The 16,690-nt window shown below is 44.3% G+C and overlaps 1 protein-coding gene across 17 annotated transcripts in view; it reads right to left on the bottom strand.

Moving 5' to 3' along the window:
* LOC121057530 (voltage-dependent N-type calcium channel subunit alpha-1B-like) overlaps nt 1-16,690 on the bottom strand; it is a 284,260-nt gene that overhangs the window by 46,131 nt on the left and 221,439 nt on the right. For 10 of the 17 annotated variants that reach the window (XM_040531855.1, XM_040531860.1, XM_040531856.1 and 7 more), the window contains 8 exons: nt 13,085-13,096; nt 8,738-8,834; nt 6,607-6,767; nt 5,291-5,428; nt 4,212-4,413; nt 2,489-2,653; nt 1,657-1,767; nt 1,420-1,503 (listed from right to left, as the gene is read on the bottom strand). In XM_040531855.1, the coding sequence (XP_040387789.1) occupies nt 1,420-1,503; nt 1,657-1,767; nt 2,489-2,653; nt 4,212-4,413; nt 5,291-5,428; nt 6,607-6,767; nt 8,738-8,834; nt 13,085-13,096 (970 nt within the window). The remainder of the gene's footprint in view (nt 1-1,419; nt 1,504-1,656; nt 1,768-2,488; nt 2,654-4,211; nt 4,414-5,290; nt 5,429-6,606; nt 6,768-8,737; nt 8,835-13,084; nt 13,097-16,690) is intronic. The other 7 variants (XM_040531857.1, XM_040531858.1, XM_040531862.1 and 4 more) reach the window with 1 other exon arrangement.

Below are 16,690 nucleotides of genomic sequence, written 5' to 3'. Positions count from 1 at the left end.
CTTCCTGAAGGAGCATTTACCAGACCTGGAGACCACAGGCTCCCGTAACGACTGCAAGTTCACTGTGCTGGTAACACTGGCAGAAGGACGGTTTGAAAAGAAGTGTCAGTGTGTTTGTGGCTGACTTGCAAACATTTCCACAGATTTTCAAACCAAGGCAAAGGTTTGAGTGCCTAAACCTGGCAAGAAATCATGTCCCAAGGCAGACGGAATGGAGGCAAGCATCCAGTACCTGCCACAGCACAACAAATCTCCTGATGCACACGGAGGTGGTAGCCAGACCTTGTGCTTGAGCTGAGTGACTCTACCCTGGCTGTAGGCTGTGCACTAAGAGCAAAAGGCAATGTAAAGTCTGCAAGATTCATCAACTGTTAAACACCATTTGCATGAGGAGTAAAAGTTGGCTTTTTCTGTATTTTTTTGTACCAAGGAGGTTAGATAATAATGTATTTTGTTAGCAGCTGCAATATGGTCTTCAGCACCAGCTGAATGTCCTGTAAAGAAGTCTGGGAAACACAGTGCTTAGCACACATAAAACAGGTCTATAAGCAAATCCTGAGGACTGAGAAGAAAAAATTATGGTAAAGTTCAAATCCATTACATACAGATACAGCATCATCAGCTAAAACATGCATTGGGAAAGGAAAGGAGCACATTTTAAAATTGGATAATTTCAGGCTCGAGTCATTTGCTGCCCTTATGGAAAAATCCTCTAGAATTTAATGGTACATTTGTGCACTTAATGTAATCTCCAGGAATCATTAGCAGGGAGAGAGCAGACATGGGAAGGGTGGCCAATGAATCCTGTGGTATAGTTATGTTCTGTTTTTATTTAATTAATAATTGCCCTGCAAAACTTTTGTGGACAGAACAGAAACTGTGTTCCCCCAGTGCAGACTGCACAGGCTGGTGAGTTTCTGGTTGCTTTTATGTTCCCATTCTCTTATCACCTTTGCCCTGTCCCATAATCAAGATGGGCTGGGAGTGACAGACGAGATGCTGGTGTGCATGTGTGCCCTGCGAAGGGCACCTGTGTGGCCCTACAAGCCAGCAGTCTTCATTAGATTCCTTTTGATATTGTCCCTCTCTTACATTCAACAGGATTTTTCCATTAATAAGCAAAAAATGGCTCGGGGTCAGAGCCTTTTCCTGAACGAGAAATAGAGCCTGCCTCCTGGCAGAGTCACCAGCACTGTTGTTCTCATCAGAGCTTTTGGCACGAAAGGCTTAGGGGCAGCCAGCAGTGCTCATCGCTGTGGAAAGAGCAGAGCTGATGGAAGCAGGCTGCCAGGTCACCCAGGGACCCTGTCACACCATGGGTCCCTGAGGCAGCTCTAGGGCTGGTGGGGAAAAGGTGCAATGTCTCGACAGGGTACAGCTTTGTTGGTAAATGAAGCAAATTGAGCAAACTGTACTTACCGCAATCTCTGTTACTAAAATATCAGTAATACTTCCCAACACTGTTACAAAATCAAAGACATTCCAGGCATCTCGGAAATAATTCTGCCAAATGAGAACACAAAGGGGATAGAGGGGTCCAGGGGTTATTATCTCTTTGCAAGACAGTTTTTTATGTTTGCTTGTTTTTAAATGTGCATCATGAAATAGAAGCATTTCACGTAGAAACAGTTGAAAATAAACGAGGAAGGCACATACCAGCACACCAAAGGCAATGATCTTCAGCACACATTCCATTGAAAACATGGACGTAAACACAATATTCAGGCATTTCAACATTTCTTCATACGCTTCTGGAGCATCATAGAACTAAACCAGGATGGAAGAAAGGATGTTACTGAAAGATCCCTTATGATGGCAGAGTAAAACCTTCCTGTCTGTCTCACCTGACTGCAAGACCTCTGCCCATTCTAGTGTCTTGCTTTAAGCAAGACTTTGGGTAGGAACATGGGTATGCATGCCACGACAGAATCAGAGCATTGCCTAGAGCTGGGGCTACCCCCGGGATTGGGGCCCTGCTGCTGTGTACATCTCCATGCAAGCACGTCATGGACCAGCGGGAAGGAAGGGCATTTTCCAAATGTGCACAACTGTATTTAATTTCAGCAGACCCTACGAAGATGGTGACCACTTGGTTGTGAAATACTCAAGGGTTAGGAGGAGAGATTATCCACAATAATCAGACACCCGCATCTCGTCCTTCTAGGGACTGTGGATCTTGTCCCCGAAGCCTGGCACAAATTTGAGCAATCTCCCTGGCACGGCCGGATTTAGAGCACCCCCAGGGAGTGAACCTGCTCTGTGCAGGAAGCATGGGCTGAGCCCAATTCTCACTCACAGTGTCTTATCACAACCAAACCACCTCCCTCTGGGGACAGAGGAAATTCCCCATGGCCTCTAAAACCAACATGAAGGAGATCAGAAGTGGCGATGTTCCTGCCGAACCCCCCAGCCGAGAGCACAAAACCTCCACAGCAAACACCATATTTTCTAGCCCAAAATTGCAAAGATTCAGTAACAGCCCACTAACCTTCATCATGAGAACAATAGTATTGAGTGCAATCATGACCATGATAAAGTACTCAAAGGGAGGGGACACCACAAATTTCCACATCTTGTACTGAAAAGATTGCTTGTTCTGAGGCATGTAGCGGGTCAGTGGCTTGGCACTTATAGCGAAGTCTATGCAGGCCCTCTACAAAACAGAAATGGGATGAAAAGAATACAAAAAAGGGCTGACAGTCTCCATCAGTCAGGATATTTCTGGGAGGGAAGGATGTAGCAGAGGATGGCGTTTCTAAGCCTTTCCGACACTCAATTCAAGTACTGAATACTACTGTGAAATGGAGCACACCAGCCCCAAACTGTGATCAATCCTGGACACTCACGGGAATCCCAAACCCCGCAGCGCTCCTGTAGCCTCCTGCAACCCTGTTCATCGCCCAGTGGGTACCAATCCCCTCCTGCTTAAGGAAATAAGCTTTAAATTCATGGGCTTGCTTAAGAAAACACTCTGCCAGTTCCTTCTGACACAGAATTCAGAAACCAGAGGATTGGTGAAGATGCTATCTGTGCTAAAAACTAAAGTATTGTGAAGCTCAAGTGCGTCCTCACACACAACAAAACCTCTCCACCTAATAACTTCTATGAAACGTGAACTGAACTCAACCAATAAATTACCCAACAAGTATTACTGGCTGTACTCTCAAAGACACCCTTAGTTGGCAATTTCTGTTCACATTTTTATAAGTAGAGAAGTGCTTTAAAATTTATTTTTACCCACAACAAGTTTTGATTCTGGAACATTTTCTCATCTTGGATTGAGATAAAAATTCAAAATCTCACATTTTATCATACTGCAAATCTCAAGAAGAATACTTTCTGCCCAGTTCAAAAAAATGTGGGTAAATCATCTCAAAATACTCTACTTTATTTTGGACTTTTTGTTCAAACAGACAAACAATTGAAACACTCAGTAACTGATTAAAAGTCAACTCTTAATCAAAAATCAAGCTCCAGTTTCAAAATGAACGAGATTTTTTCTGCACAACAGGTAGTTGAAGCCCAGTGACCCCAAACAAAGGATTTTGCAAATGCTAAAATTTTGCCTGGGTTCTTGAGGAAACTGGATATGTCTGTGGAAGAACGACAGACAGATGCTGCTAACTACAGAGATACCACGTCCAATTCAGGATGTTCCTAAGCTGAAAATGGTTGCATTTGCTACGGTGTTAAATGAAAGCATTGTGCGTACTTGCCCTGTTCTTATGCTCTTCCCAAGGAATCTCCTTTTGGCTGCTGGCAGGAGGATGCTGCCTCAGCCAGGCAAAAAAAAGCCTGGTGAGAGCAGCTTTCCACTGGGGAGCAGCAGCAACTGCATTTCACTTCGATTTCTGACGAGCAGCCCCTCTCTCACCAAGCACTTCTGCCTCCTTTTGCAGATGCATGCTCGAGCTAACACGCAACGCTATCTCCGCTTGGAAGTAGTGGTGTGATCCAGAGGGATATGGGCACTGCTTAGCTCAAGTGCAGCAGCTGGGGGCTTGCCCTGGTTTTGTTTTAATGCAAAATATGAAAATCTCCAAGAGCCTTGGCGCCTATTCTCTAGGCCTTACATTCAGCACATCACACCACACGTTCTGAAGCCCTTTCTGCTGCAGGAGGGATGAGGAGTGAACTCCCCTTGGTATCAAGGTGCTCTGGACCCCCAGGTGCTAACACCCACAGTGGCTGAATTCATAAGACGTGGGTACCTCGTTTTTCTCTAGGCTGCATTCTGACATCACTTTATCTCCTTGCTCTTGGAAGGTGATGATGATTAACGCCACAAAGATGTTCACAAAGAAAAAAGGGAAGACAACAAAATACACCACGTAAAAGATAGACATTTCCATTCGGTAGCCAGGGCTGGGACCCTGTTCCTCGTAGGTAGCATCCACTGAATGCTTCAATACACTGCAAGCAAGCGCAGAGAGAGAAGAAATGTCAGTGGAATCAGTGAGAAGCACCAATGACACCCCTACAGTTGCTCGCTGGCCTTCACTCGCACGGAGGGTTTTCCCACATATGCTCAGGTCAAATTCATTCCCATCTTAGTGGCTGGGAAGAAGTTTTCCTTGAGGATATTTTAGGGAAACCTCTGTTTTCACCATTCTGATGAATGATTGCCATCTGCTACGTACAGATCCACATATCCAAGTGAGGGGGAGAGGATACCGTCAGATCTGGCTTCTGCTCTGGTCAATATAAATAAAATACGGGTGGGAAAAGAAAGGTACTGATGATCTCTGAGTATCCAAGGGAACAGCGAGGGTTTGGAAAGGACATGCTGATGCTTTAAGTTTTATTCTCTATTTTATTAAATAACTGAATATGGAGGACAAGGAAGTCCTGCCATGTAGACACCCCAACCATGAACTGCAGTCCCAGCAGAAACGTCTGCCAAAATAAAGTCATATGCTGAACAGCCTGGAGGCTCAAATACCCAGTATACTTTCAGCATAGGTCACAATACTTTTCCCCTTAATTTTCTTATATTTCCATTACAAATTTTACACTCAAGAAAGGTGTACAAGGCCAGAAGACAGGAGCAAGCAGGCTAGTCAGCACTGAAAGCCTCCTCGGCATCAGTGTGCAGGCTCAGAGGAGCGCCGAGAAAAAGGCAGAACGCTGCCCACTGACTCACCCACGAGTGACAAAAGGGGAAGTTAAAGCTTGGCTGATAAAACTGTTCCTATTCCACAGGTCACCTGCCCTTGACATGTCCCTCAGCATGGAAAGCTGCCGCTACCCCCACCCGAGACATCTGACCCCGCCAGCCCCACGTACTCACGTTGGCCACCCTTCTCCCGTGGAGACGGTGAAGAGCGTCAGCAGAGCCCACAGCACGTTGTCGTAGTGGAACTCGTATTTTTTCCATTCCCTGGGCTGTGCCTCCACCTCATTTTTTTCATAGTCAAGGTACTGACCCCTAGGAACAAGAGATTCAGACCAAATGGGAGAATTTCAGACCAAATGGGAGACCAAATGGGGAGAATACCCCAGTACAGCAGGGTCTGACCACGCACAGCCCCTAGGTTTGTAGATTCATCAGATGGTTTGGGTTGGAAGGGACCTTGAATACCGTCTGGTACCGAGCACATCCCACCAGGCCAGACTGCCCAAAGATAGGGAACACAAGCAAAGTCTAGGGGAGCCTCAGGAACTGGGCCTGACGTTTAGAAATTAAATAAATGTCACCAAGACATTCATTTGCTGGACAAAGCTGACAGCTAATGGCATGCTGGCCCCAAGCTGTCTGACCTTACAGAAAACTCTGCTGTTTGATGGGGAGCGGCCTCTGGTTCCTACTTGAAGGCTGTATCTAACTTCAGAATTGGTCCTGCTTTGAGAGACAGGAGCTTGGACCTGGTATCTGGAGAGTTCTTCACCACCCTAAGTTCTTCTATAATTTCATACTTTTCTGCAATGCATCTGCTCTGTTGCAAGGCAGAGCTGCAGTGAGAGCAGTCGTGCTGCTGCCCCATGCTGCAGGGACACCAAGGGGAGATGGACGGACGGACAGGCAGCCCCAGGCAGTGCTGAGGATGCAGTTTGGGTGCCAAGGAAAAAGGCAAGCGAGGAAGACACCTGCTGCGGGGAGCAGCACACCTCCACAGTCTGCTGCCAAGGACAAAGCATGATAGGGCTCTTAAGATATTCAAATACAGTCCTTTTTTCTAGCTAATTAGGAGTTCTTTAACTTCCTACTGACTCACTTTTGATTATTTATTCATTCTGTTTTCTTAATTTGCACAAGCTGTGAGAATCCAGGCAGCAGGTAGAAAGAGGAGTCACGCCACCCGTCCCAAGGCGTTCTTTACCTTGAATTCACACCCAGCCCTTGCTGGGAGAAGGAGCTTTCTCCCCTGTATTGTTCAGCATTTGAGCAATCATTTACTAGATCACCACCGCCAGGAACGGTGAAGATATTAAAACAACAAAAGGGAAAATTCACCTCTAGGGTAAATGTGCCAAAGCAGTGCTCTTACAGGAGCCTCGCCACACTCGGCAGATACCCAATTGCTTGGGTAGTAGCTTGGAGACAGCCCGGAGCTACTGGTGCCAGAGGAACCTCAGGCTCCTTCTGCAGCCCCTGCCCAGCCATACCTGCAGTCCTTCTCCAGCTCCTTCGACTCATCAGTGCAGTAGAAGAATCTGCCTTTGAAGAGCTGCACAGCGATGACGGCAAAAATGAACATGAAGAGCATGTAGACTATGAGGATGTTGAGGACATTCTTCAGGGAATTCACCACGCAGTCAAAGACGGCCTGGGGATGGGAACAAGGTTACGGGGCTGTGAGGAAGGCAGAGGGCATTACCCTGGCACCTAACATCTACCTGCACGTGGGAGTAGTTACCCAACATGTAACCCATGTGTGGTGTCATTGACTTGCACAGCACATGTTCGGTGCATGTTCGCTGTGGGAAATAATTCTGGCTTCTGACAGCTCCTGCTTTCTTGGTGGGTTTGGTGTGCCATCGAATTCTCTGGTGCTGCCCGTAAAATTCATCAAGACAGAGAAATATTAGTCCTAAGCAAATATTCCCATGGCCAATTATGAAATGAAAAATTTACTTGTGTTTAATTTATTCACAGTGAATAGGGAAAAACCTCATCAAATATGTTCCTCATTGACTGTTATTTGAACTGTTTGAATAATAAGAAAAATACACCAGATGCAAAACAATCAAATGCTTTGAACAATATATTTCTTTCTAATGAAGTGTCTACCAAAATCAAGTGTGAATAATCTAGTCAGCATATGTCACTTCTGAACTCCTCACGAATAACTTCTCAAATACATTTATTATTTAGTTATTAGTCACTGATTCAATGTTACAAGTAATTTGCAGTTTAATTTTAGTCTGCGAAGTCTGTCATAATAATAGAAATGGAGCTGTGTTATTGCCTGAGCACGGGGTTTGTACAATAGTGTTTCTGTTTCTCTGAATGGCAGTGAATAATTCCCAGAATTACACTCCTGATGCAACCCAGAAACCCAAAATTAAAACACTGGAAGCATCTCTAATCACCCTATTAATCTTGCTGATTGTTGCATACAAGATCATATCCAGGAAAAAAAAACGAAAAAGTATTTTGAACACAAACCATGTGAATATGACTTCTGCTTCATAGAGATTTCTGAATTCTTCTTTAGAAATGGTAAAATTACTCTGTAAAATGACTTGAAAATAAGGAAGGCATTCAATAAAAAGCAAACGTTGTGTTCTGCAGTAAGGCAGAGCTGCTGTCAACTGTTGTACAACCCAAGAACTGTGCATTTCAGATTTCTAAACAAATAAAGACCATTTTCTACATTGTTCAACATTACTCTTCCTTATCTTGTGAGGTAAATTTAGTACGCATAAAAATGCATGAAATGAAAATTAGTTAGGCATGAATTGCGGGTAAGGACAAAGGCAAATCTGTATAATAAGTAACCCTGATTTTTACGTAGCATTATGTGAAAAGAGGAATTGTCAGACATTGCTTCACCACTGCACAAGCACCCTTCGCTTCTCCCCTATCTCCCACAGAAAAGAGCCTGAAAGCACTGCTGACACATGAAGACATTCTATAACAGATATTCCAGAGCTCCAAAACTCAGAAATGATTAAATTTTGTAACTCCTTCCACCCTCTGCTTCCAGGGCTGGCTCTATCTCAAAGCGTTCCTGAAATGGTGCTGAATAAGTAACCACAGGCCATTACATTTATTTTACTTTGTAACTTAGCATTCTAGAGATGAAAGGGTACTGCTATAAGCCCCCCCACTATATATTCTTCAATAGAAAAGATGAACAGATTAAAACTCCTCATACAGCAATGACATTTCTCCTTAGACAGGCTGTGGAAAATCTTGCAATATTCATATTAAGCTCTCTAGTGAAAGTCAAAGACTCCAAAGACTATTTTCTCATGTATCATTTGTAGGAGCATCACACGTACAAACTGTAATTTAATTTATTTGCATTTTTTTTTCTTTCTTTTTTGGGAACTTTGATTTCTTAATGTGGATTTGCAATAATTCATAAAATTGCATACAATGTTTGCAAAAGAAACAAGTGTTTGACATTTGCTAAACATCTGCACAGCTATTTTTACAAATCTGGCAAAGAGATTAATTGCAACAAAATAAAAGGAACAAAAATAACTTGGATGAAGTTTACTCCATCAGCTTCCACTTGGATCAGTTGCAAACCCCCAGAGAAAGAAATATTTGAGGTTATTCTCTAACCTTTAGTTTTGGCAGCCGTTTAATGGTCTTCAGTGGTCTTAGGACCCGCAGAACTCGCAGCGACTTGATCGTGTTGATGTCCTTGCCTTTGGTTCCTCTGCAAGGGATAGAGGGCACAAGAAAACAGAGGGAATAGTTTAGTCCTCTGGCCATGAACAAAAACACCTGGAGAGAACCAGTTTTCTCACAGGTGTGGGGTGCCAGCCTCACCACAGATGCCGAGTACTAGCCAGGACCGCAGATGAACTCCCACCTGGGACACGTTCGCCACCACGCAGAAGGGATGCTTGGGCAGGACACAGACCTTGCCCTGCTGAGCCCCCCGGGCTCTCCAGCCACGACTCATTTCCCTGAGTGTCCCCAGGGAACCAGAGGCCTCTTTACCCCCCCAGGCAAGAGCCACAGCCAGGGCAGCCGCACACACTGGCTGAAGGCACTAGGAGAGGAGGCTCAGCGCGTCCACCCCAGCCACGGGCAGGAGAAGGGAGAAGGTCACACGTGGCACTCATCCTGCCCCAGGCACCTCGGTGAGACAGGAGGATGTTTCTCTGTGCTTCTTGCACTTCTCCGGCAGGGAGGTGGTGTCTGGACAAGCAGGCAGAGACCGGAGGGAACGGGAGCCCTTGGGAGAGGGGCAGCGCTCTGTGTGCCCATACCCTCATCCTCAGGTCTCTTTTGGAAGACATGCTACCAAACCCATGCTGGACCATGTAATATGATGGCATATTACATGCCTGGAGCAGTGCTAGGACAACTTCCCACTTACGCATGCAGATGCGGTAAGTCACATTTTGTTTTTAGTTTTTGTGTGTGCAAAACATGAGGCCATTCCTCTCATTTCCATTAAAAGGGTTTAGGGAAGGACAGAGTTCCTTTCCTCGTGCACTTCCAAAATAAACGAAAAAGAATTATTCCCCAACACACACCAAGACACAGTCACATCGTCTTCCAATCCAACAGCAAAACAATAGCATTCCCCTTCATTTAGTATGAAGTGAAAAATGGGATGGAAATCTTTAACAGCAATTTATTCATGACTGTAGACTGGGTCTGAGACTCTACTGGAGTAACACGGGTGGGAATGGATAACATGTTGAGCAGATGTTGATATACCTATCCTACGCTCTTCAGTTTGCTAAATAACGTTTCTCTTCTCCAACAGGAAAGCAATAAAAACACAAACAACCCTAGAGACCCACACGAGGTATGTGCCAGGAGCAAGCTGCAAGCTCCCCCACGCCCTGTTAGCAGCCAGCCCTCTGCGCTGTGCTAAAGGAGAAGCCCCGAGAGGGGAGGAAACGACCTGGTTTAATTCCTGACCGACCTCTTTGAGCCCTGGAACGTGGCTTTTTGTGATTTATCTGCTTCTAAAAGACTAACAACTCAATGCTAAGACTGTTTTAATCAGTACAAATACTGGACTGGAATCTGCAACCTACAAACATGCATTCCTGTCTCATGTCCAGACTCTTTTTCCAATTATCAGTAACTGCTGTTGCCCTGAAATGCAATTGGAAGTGAGACATAGGGAGTTTTTGAGGGCCATAGGATACATCCCAATGACCCGTATGTTGAACACAAGTTTCCTCGACAGAATAGAAATGGAGCAGAGGAGGAGCAGAACGGACCTTTACCTCTCCTCCCCCTGCCTGGTCTTTCAGGGGTGCTTAAGGGCCATTTTCAGCAGCTGCAGACGGAAGGTGCCTGCTCGCATGCCTGTAAGTGCAGCTGGTTGTGCTAATACAGAGTTACAGGACTGATTTAACTATGCAGAAGAACTACTATGTATAGCAGAAGTGGAAACAGGTCAGCAGGGAGAAGACAGCACCTGGTCACCCAGCCCATGGCCATCACCTTGGCTGCTCCCTGTCCCCCCGGAAGGCCAAGAAAATTGATCCGGGCACTCCGTGTGGTCCAAGACTTGGGTTTTACTGGGTGAGGAAGGCAGAGCAGAAGGGGGTGAAGAAGTAGGGTCTGGGGGATGCAGAGGTGAGAGAAAAGCAAAGGTGAGAGGATTGAGGGATATGTGGTTGGGGTAGCAGGAGAAAAAAAAAGGCATTAAGTAGAAGGCAAGGGCACCTTGGCTTAGACATATAGTAAATTCTTGATCATTTGTGGCCACGTTTCTGTTTTGCAGATACCCTCACAGCCCGGATTAGCAACACAGCCACCTGCAGGTAACCATTGAACTAATAAGCCTTGACAGTCTGCATCTGGTTCCAGGCAGACACACACAGTTTCTGCACTGTGTCTTCTAGTACTCTTGATTCCAGGAGATCTAAAAACCTGTTTGCTATGCTGCCGTGCATTTGTGTTAAATAGCAATTGTACCAGTAAGGCCTTCTGGAGGTGGAGTTTGGGATGGGAAAAGAGATGCTTCTTGGCTCTGAAGGAGCCAACTGAGGTCTTAGAGGGCTTGCCCCCAGCCTGGAGCAGTAACCTCTGTGGACTTAACAGTGCAGGAAGTTTAATCTGACCTTCTGGGGACTAGTGAATAGATGGAGCAGAGCAAATCCTGCTGTATGACAGAGGAAGCTGCTTTTCCCTTGCCCAGGGAGGCGTGCAGACTGCAACGAGAGCCGGGAGGTAGAAGAGAGCTCCAGTCCCAGGAAATTCCTTCTGCCTCAACGAAGACACTAAGAAGAGCTGATTTTCTTTTGTTTTTTTTCTTTTTCTTTTTCTTTCAGGCACATAAGCAAATAAAGAGCATGAGCTGATTAAATGTTAATGGGATTTATGATCTAAGTCATATAGAGGATCCTGAAAAATCCTCTAAGAGTCTTGCTATAAGAGAAAGCTCTTCTGAAGGACTGGGACTTTGAACCAGAGCAATGCAAAGTGCACTTTGATGAAATGCAAGTTTTGCAACTATTTCAGCCTGTCAAATAAAAGCTTAAGAATTGGTTTTGGTGTTTGTAAGAGACCCCTCTGTCAGTATTGTTTTTACACCACTCTAGTACAAAGCCAGATATCCTAAAATAAAAGGTCCAGATGGAACTAAGATTAGGTCAAAAGCTGTATACAAGCACACGTTGACCAGAGCAGTCCCAACTGCATATTTCGTACCACAAAAATAAATTGATGTGGAAGGAAAAGATTCTGCCCTTAGGTGAAGAGCAGAATAACAACTAGCAAATTCAGAAGATCTACAGAAGAGCAAGCAGGAGAAGGACAGACCGCAAACAGAACCCCAGTGACTGGAAGAAAAAAAAAAATTTAAAAAGGAAAAACATTACATTGGGTCAATTCAGGTTGCATTAGGCTGGTTCAGCTTTTCCTGGGGCAGTTTACAGCTCAGTTATTTAAAATATTAAAAATATTTAAAAAGCTTTGCGTGGCCTTTTCCCCTTCAATAAATAAACGATCCTTTAAAAACGATCCTTTAAAAAATTAATCGCTCTATAAAGCGGAAGCTTCTTGTTTCTGTTGCTCCTGCGAGCAGCTCTGATTTCACGTACAGGGGCCTCTCAGAGCCACACCATCAAATATTCAGAGCAGGGTGGAGCCACTGCCTCCTGCAGCTGCCTGAACTCCCCAGGCAGAGCAAATTCCTCCAGCGATGGCAAACGAGGGCACCCAGCCCTGCCCCAGCACAAAGCTGCCTTCTCCCAAGGGGCCCAATGAGCCAGAGCCCTAGGCAGAAGACAGAAAGGAATGTCTTGGATCTCGAAAGCCTTTATCTTTGCATCCTTTCCATTGCATCTCTCGGTGGGCTGCTGCTGAGGAGCCCACCCCAGCTCCTGCCCTGCAGGGGCTGCCGTGTGGCACTGCCGTGTCCCATCTGGGCCACCAACCCAACAGCCACCTCCTGTGAGCAGCAAAGCCCCGCTTCTCCTACCTTCTCCTTTTGAAATCATCCCTGCAACCTTCCCAGCAGCTCTCCTGCTTTGTTTCCACACCAGGGGCCGACAGCCAGGGCCGGGTCACGTTGCCCACCCTGCACAAAGCCAAGCCTGAAGCCTTCAGCACTAGCACAGTTTAGACCACCGAGCCTCTAAATGAGAATAAACCCACTTCTTTAAAACTAGTTATTATGCTGCAACTCATGCATATAGCTACTAAATCATTCCCTCAAATCTTTTTGGCGCAAATATATCTGTTGATTATAGCTGCTGAATTTCTGGTCAAATGCAACACTTGTCACCTGGCTTTCTAGTCTGCTTTTATCCTCTGGTTAAAGGAAATTGGAATGAATGAGAACTGTTGAGGAAAACTACATCTCACTGAATAATGTGACAAAGGAGTCGATGTAATGGGTGTAACATGGTTCATTTCCACAGTGGCAAGTGTGTGTACACATATTTGACAGGCATAACAGTGCAGCAAGATACAGGAATAACATATTACCCCATGAAACTCCTAGAGAGAGATTCCAGCAAGAAGAAGACAAAGAAAGAGCAGAGTCAATGACAAACATAAGGCTATACAGTGCACCCCATGCACCTGCAGACACGTGCTGGCAGAGAATCCCATCCCATCCCACACCCACCAGCTCAGCGTTCATAAAAATCAACAAGTGAGGAAGCAACAGACTGGCTATACAGCATATACCCACACATCCCCCCACAGAGCATCAGTCCTTCTACTGACAAGCAGGCAGGGCAAATGTGCCTTCACCCTACTGACACTTCAGGAGGTAATAACCATGGCTGCTTGGCAAATGCCATTTGATTTTTCAAAGAAATAGTGTGAAATTCTATGCATCTCAGCATAAAGCATCTCAATACCTTTCTGGTGTTGAAAATGTAAAACTGCAATCTCTTTGCTCTTATTCATCAGCTATTCCTATGGAACAAATGGAATTTACACCTGGGGCTGGTAAATTTTGATGACAAATTTACTTGCTTGCTTTAAGCTCTTCTATTTCCCTAAAGACTAAAACATGTCTGTATTTTTGTGGAATGTTTATCTGCAGAATAAGAAAGGTATTTCCCTTTGAAATGCATTGCTAAATGGAGGACGTTATTTTATCATCATCATCAGTATTAGTAACCTTTCTAGCACCTCACTGGGGATCTTGTTTTCAAAGCTGTTTGAACTACAGTCAAGCACAGAAGAGCTTCTAGAGCTGCAGGCAGAAGGCAGGCTGCTCTGAAAGGCTGAGATGAATGTTATGTACCTTGCAGAAGTGACTGATACCAACTCATATGGCTAAACAAACAGGCTGTTGGGGTATTCCATATGGAAGGGTTTCAGGGAGGTCTGTTTTCCCTAGGTTTTCAGGGACACGTCTGTTCAGCAGGAAGGTAAACCACACCACCTTTACTGGACAGCCACCAGGTCAAGAACGTGCACGAGTTAAGTCACACCAACTGAGTGGCAATCACATATTCTTGCAAACAGAAACTACTCACAGCCACATTAAGTACGTTTTTACAGTAACACAGGTGATGAGCGACAGGACTCTAGTATTTGCTATCAAAAAAACACTAACCAATGGAGATTACCCATTTTTTTCTCCAAAAGCTCATTTTCAGGATTATCAAAATTCAGCAGGGTCAGTGCATCTATCTGGCTTAACCAAACAACGCAGTTGAGCTAAGGACGTGACTATCTACCCCACTTTTATCTGAACAGCCTGAGACTTGTTAGTATTCATAACTGGACTGGTGGGAACAGAGAGCAAGCCATCTCCTACAAATGACTGGATTTCCTGCTTTCAGATTAGACCAGAGATACCATGAGGATTCTCTGAATTGGATGTCAACACTTGCTGCCAGCTGAAGTATGGGCACGCAGCAGTGGTTAGAATCATAATAAGAAATCCAAAATTTTCCGAGCCTCAGAAATAGGTTTGACTCACTTTAATCTGCAAGATAGTAAATAGGCAGACAGGTTTTATTCATTCCCTTCTGTAAATCCCTGCTCGATAATTGCTCAAAAAGAATGTAAAATAGAAACAGCTTGGGGCATGCTATTATGAAGCACAGTCAGGGGATGTACAAGTCATTTATTTAGAGGCTGATGAGGGGCTGTTAGATATTCACGTCCCAACGTGAGCAATGGGAAACCTGGGCACAAAACAACTCAGAAGGATTAAAAATTATTCCTTTTAATCAATAACTTGTCCAAAAGAAAATTTTGTTTGAAGAGAAGATGTTTTAGATGCAAACCCTGATGTTTGCTCTTGCAGCACAGAGCTGCTGTGAAGGGTTTACCTACTGCCCCTTCCCCAGTCTGTCTTCATGGTTTGAATTCCTAACGGCAAAAGGGAAATTCTCAGTGAATCACAGACTTGGGCAATAATGCTTTACCCACTAATACTTGTGACTAATACAATTTGACTTTTATCTCTCTCTTCAGCCTTTACATCTCAAAACAGATTTCCTTTACAACAGAGCACTCAGCCTCTCTGAAAAACTGATTTCTAATGAACGGTGACAAAGTCTCTAAAGAGGGATGGCAGCCTCCCTTTGAAAAACTTGCATTGGGCATGACTGGCTCCCAGATCAAAACGATTCTTCAAGCACAGGACTGGGCACAGAAAGCCCAGACCCCAATGTCTCTATTCAAAAATTTGCCAGTCACCTCCACTGAAGGACAGCAAATGCTGCACACCTTGATCCTCTAATCAGATACAGGAAAGCTCTGTTCACAGCTGATAAAAAAAAATACAAGCACAAAATTGAAGAATTCGTGCATTCTTCGGGTGTCCTTTCTCTAATCCATCTTTAATCCATCCTCCTTGGAAAAAGTGGCACAGGAGAGGTGATGTTCCTCAATGGGTTCAAAAACCATACCAGCAATTCCATCTCCTGCTCATCTGCTCCTTGGCATGGGTCAAATCAGCTGAGATATTTTTTATCCAGCATTTGTTATGAAGAATAAAAGATCTAAAACATAAAACTCGCAGCCGTCATGTGAAAGGGATCTTGACACCCCAGAAAATAAAAAACTCCTGAGAAATATTCCAGGACGACATTACCAGAGAGACCCTTGTAACATTTTTTTTGGCTGGTAGTGACACGAAAGCACGTAGGAAGAGCAGCGGATACGGCTATCTGCCTAAATATTGCCATCAGTCTAAAGTACTCAAGACACGCTTTCACAGTTTCCTGACAAAGGTGAATGCTTTTTCTCATTAGCAAGTAAAACACTGCTAATTTCTTCATCTTCATTAATCATCATGTCAACAAACAGGTGAGTAGATTTTGGGCACGGGCTGCTAAACATTCACCGTAATTACTCAACACTAATTTAGCAGAAGATTAAACTGGCCAAGTCCTGAAGCCTGTTTCCAGGTCAAGTCCTAGAATTTCTCGGGAAATTTTTTGCACTAAATTACTTCGTGGCCCAGAACTACAGGAAGAAATTTCTTTCCTCAGTTCAACTCTGAGCTCCCAGATTTGGGGGAACCTGCATTGCTCTTCCTCTGGCCTGCTCTGAGAAAAAAAATGTTCAAACAAAAAGCTAAACTTTGTTTTGTAAAAATGATTCATCTATGTATGTTGCTCAAAACCTTTTACAACATTAAAGAACCCCATGGAGCATTATTTAACGTCCTAAATAGAGAGCAGTGATTGAGGGAGCAATTAGCATTAAAGTGAAACTCTGTGGAAATACAAATGCACTGAATGAGAGAGGAGGAGGAGAAATACCAAAGGTATATGAATCAGAAACATCCATGACTCTAGAAAATACATTCTGTAAAGAATTCACAGAGCTATCAGTTCAGTTCATCAACTATTTTTTCATAGTAAGAACAATTTTAAAAAGAATTGCCTGAAGACAGACGACTGCCAGAAACTGTTATAATGCTTCCTTGAAAAGAAGTTGGCCAGAAGGTCACAAAAATCTTGGCTCAACGTTTGAAAGAACAGCAAACAGACTCACCCTAAAGCTGGGAGAATTTTCAAGAGATTCTACAACTTGAATTTAGAGCTTTTTTCCCCCAGCTCTAAGATGATAAAAGGTAAAAATTGAACATTTTGCTGAGAAATGGAGCCACAAACA

Source organism: Cygnus olor, chromosome 19, assembly GCF_009769625.2.
Source record: "Cygnus olor isolate bCygOlo1 chromosome 19, bCygOlo1.pri.v2, whole genome shotgun sequence".
NCBI lineage: Eukaryota > Metazoa > Chordata > Aves > Anseriformes > Anatidae > Cygnus > Cygnus olor.
This window is presented reverse-complemented; position numbering and strand designations above follow the sequence as displayed.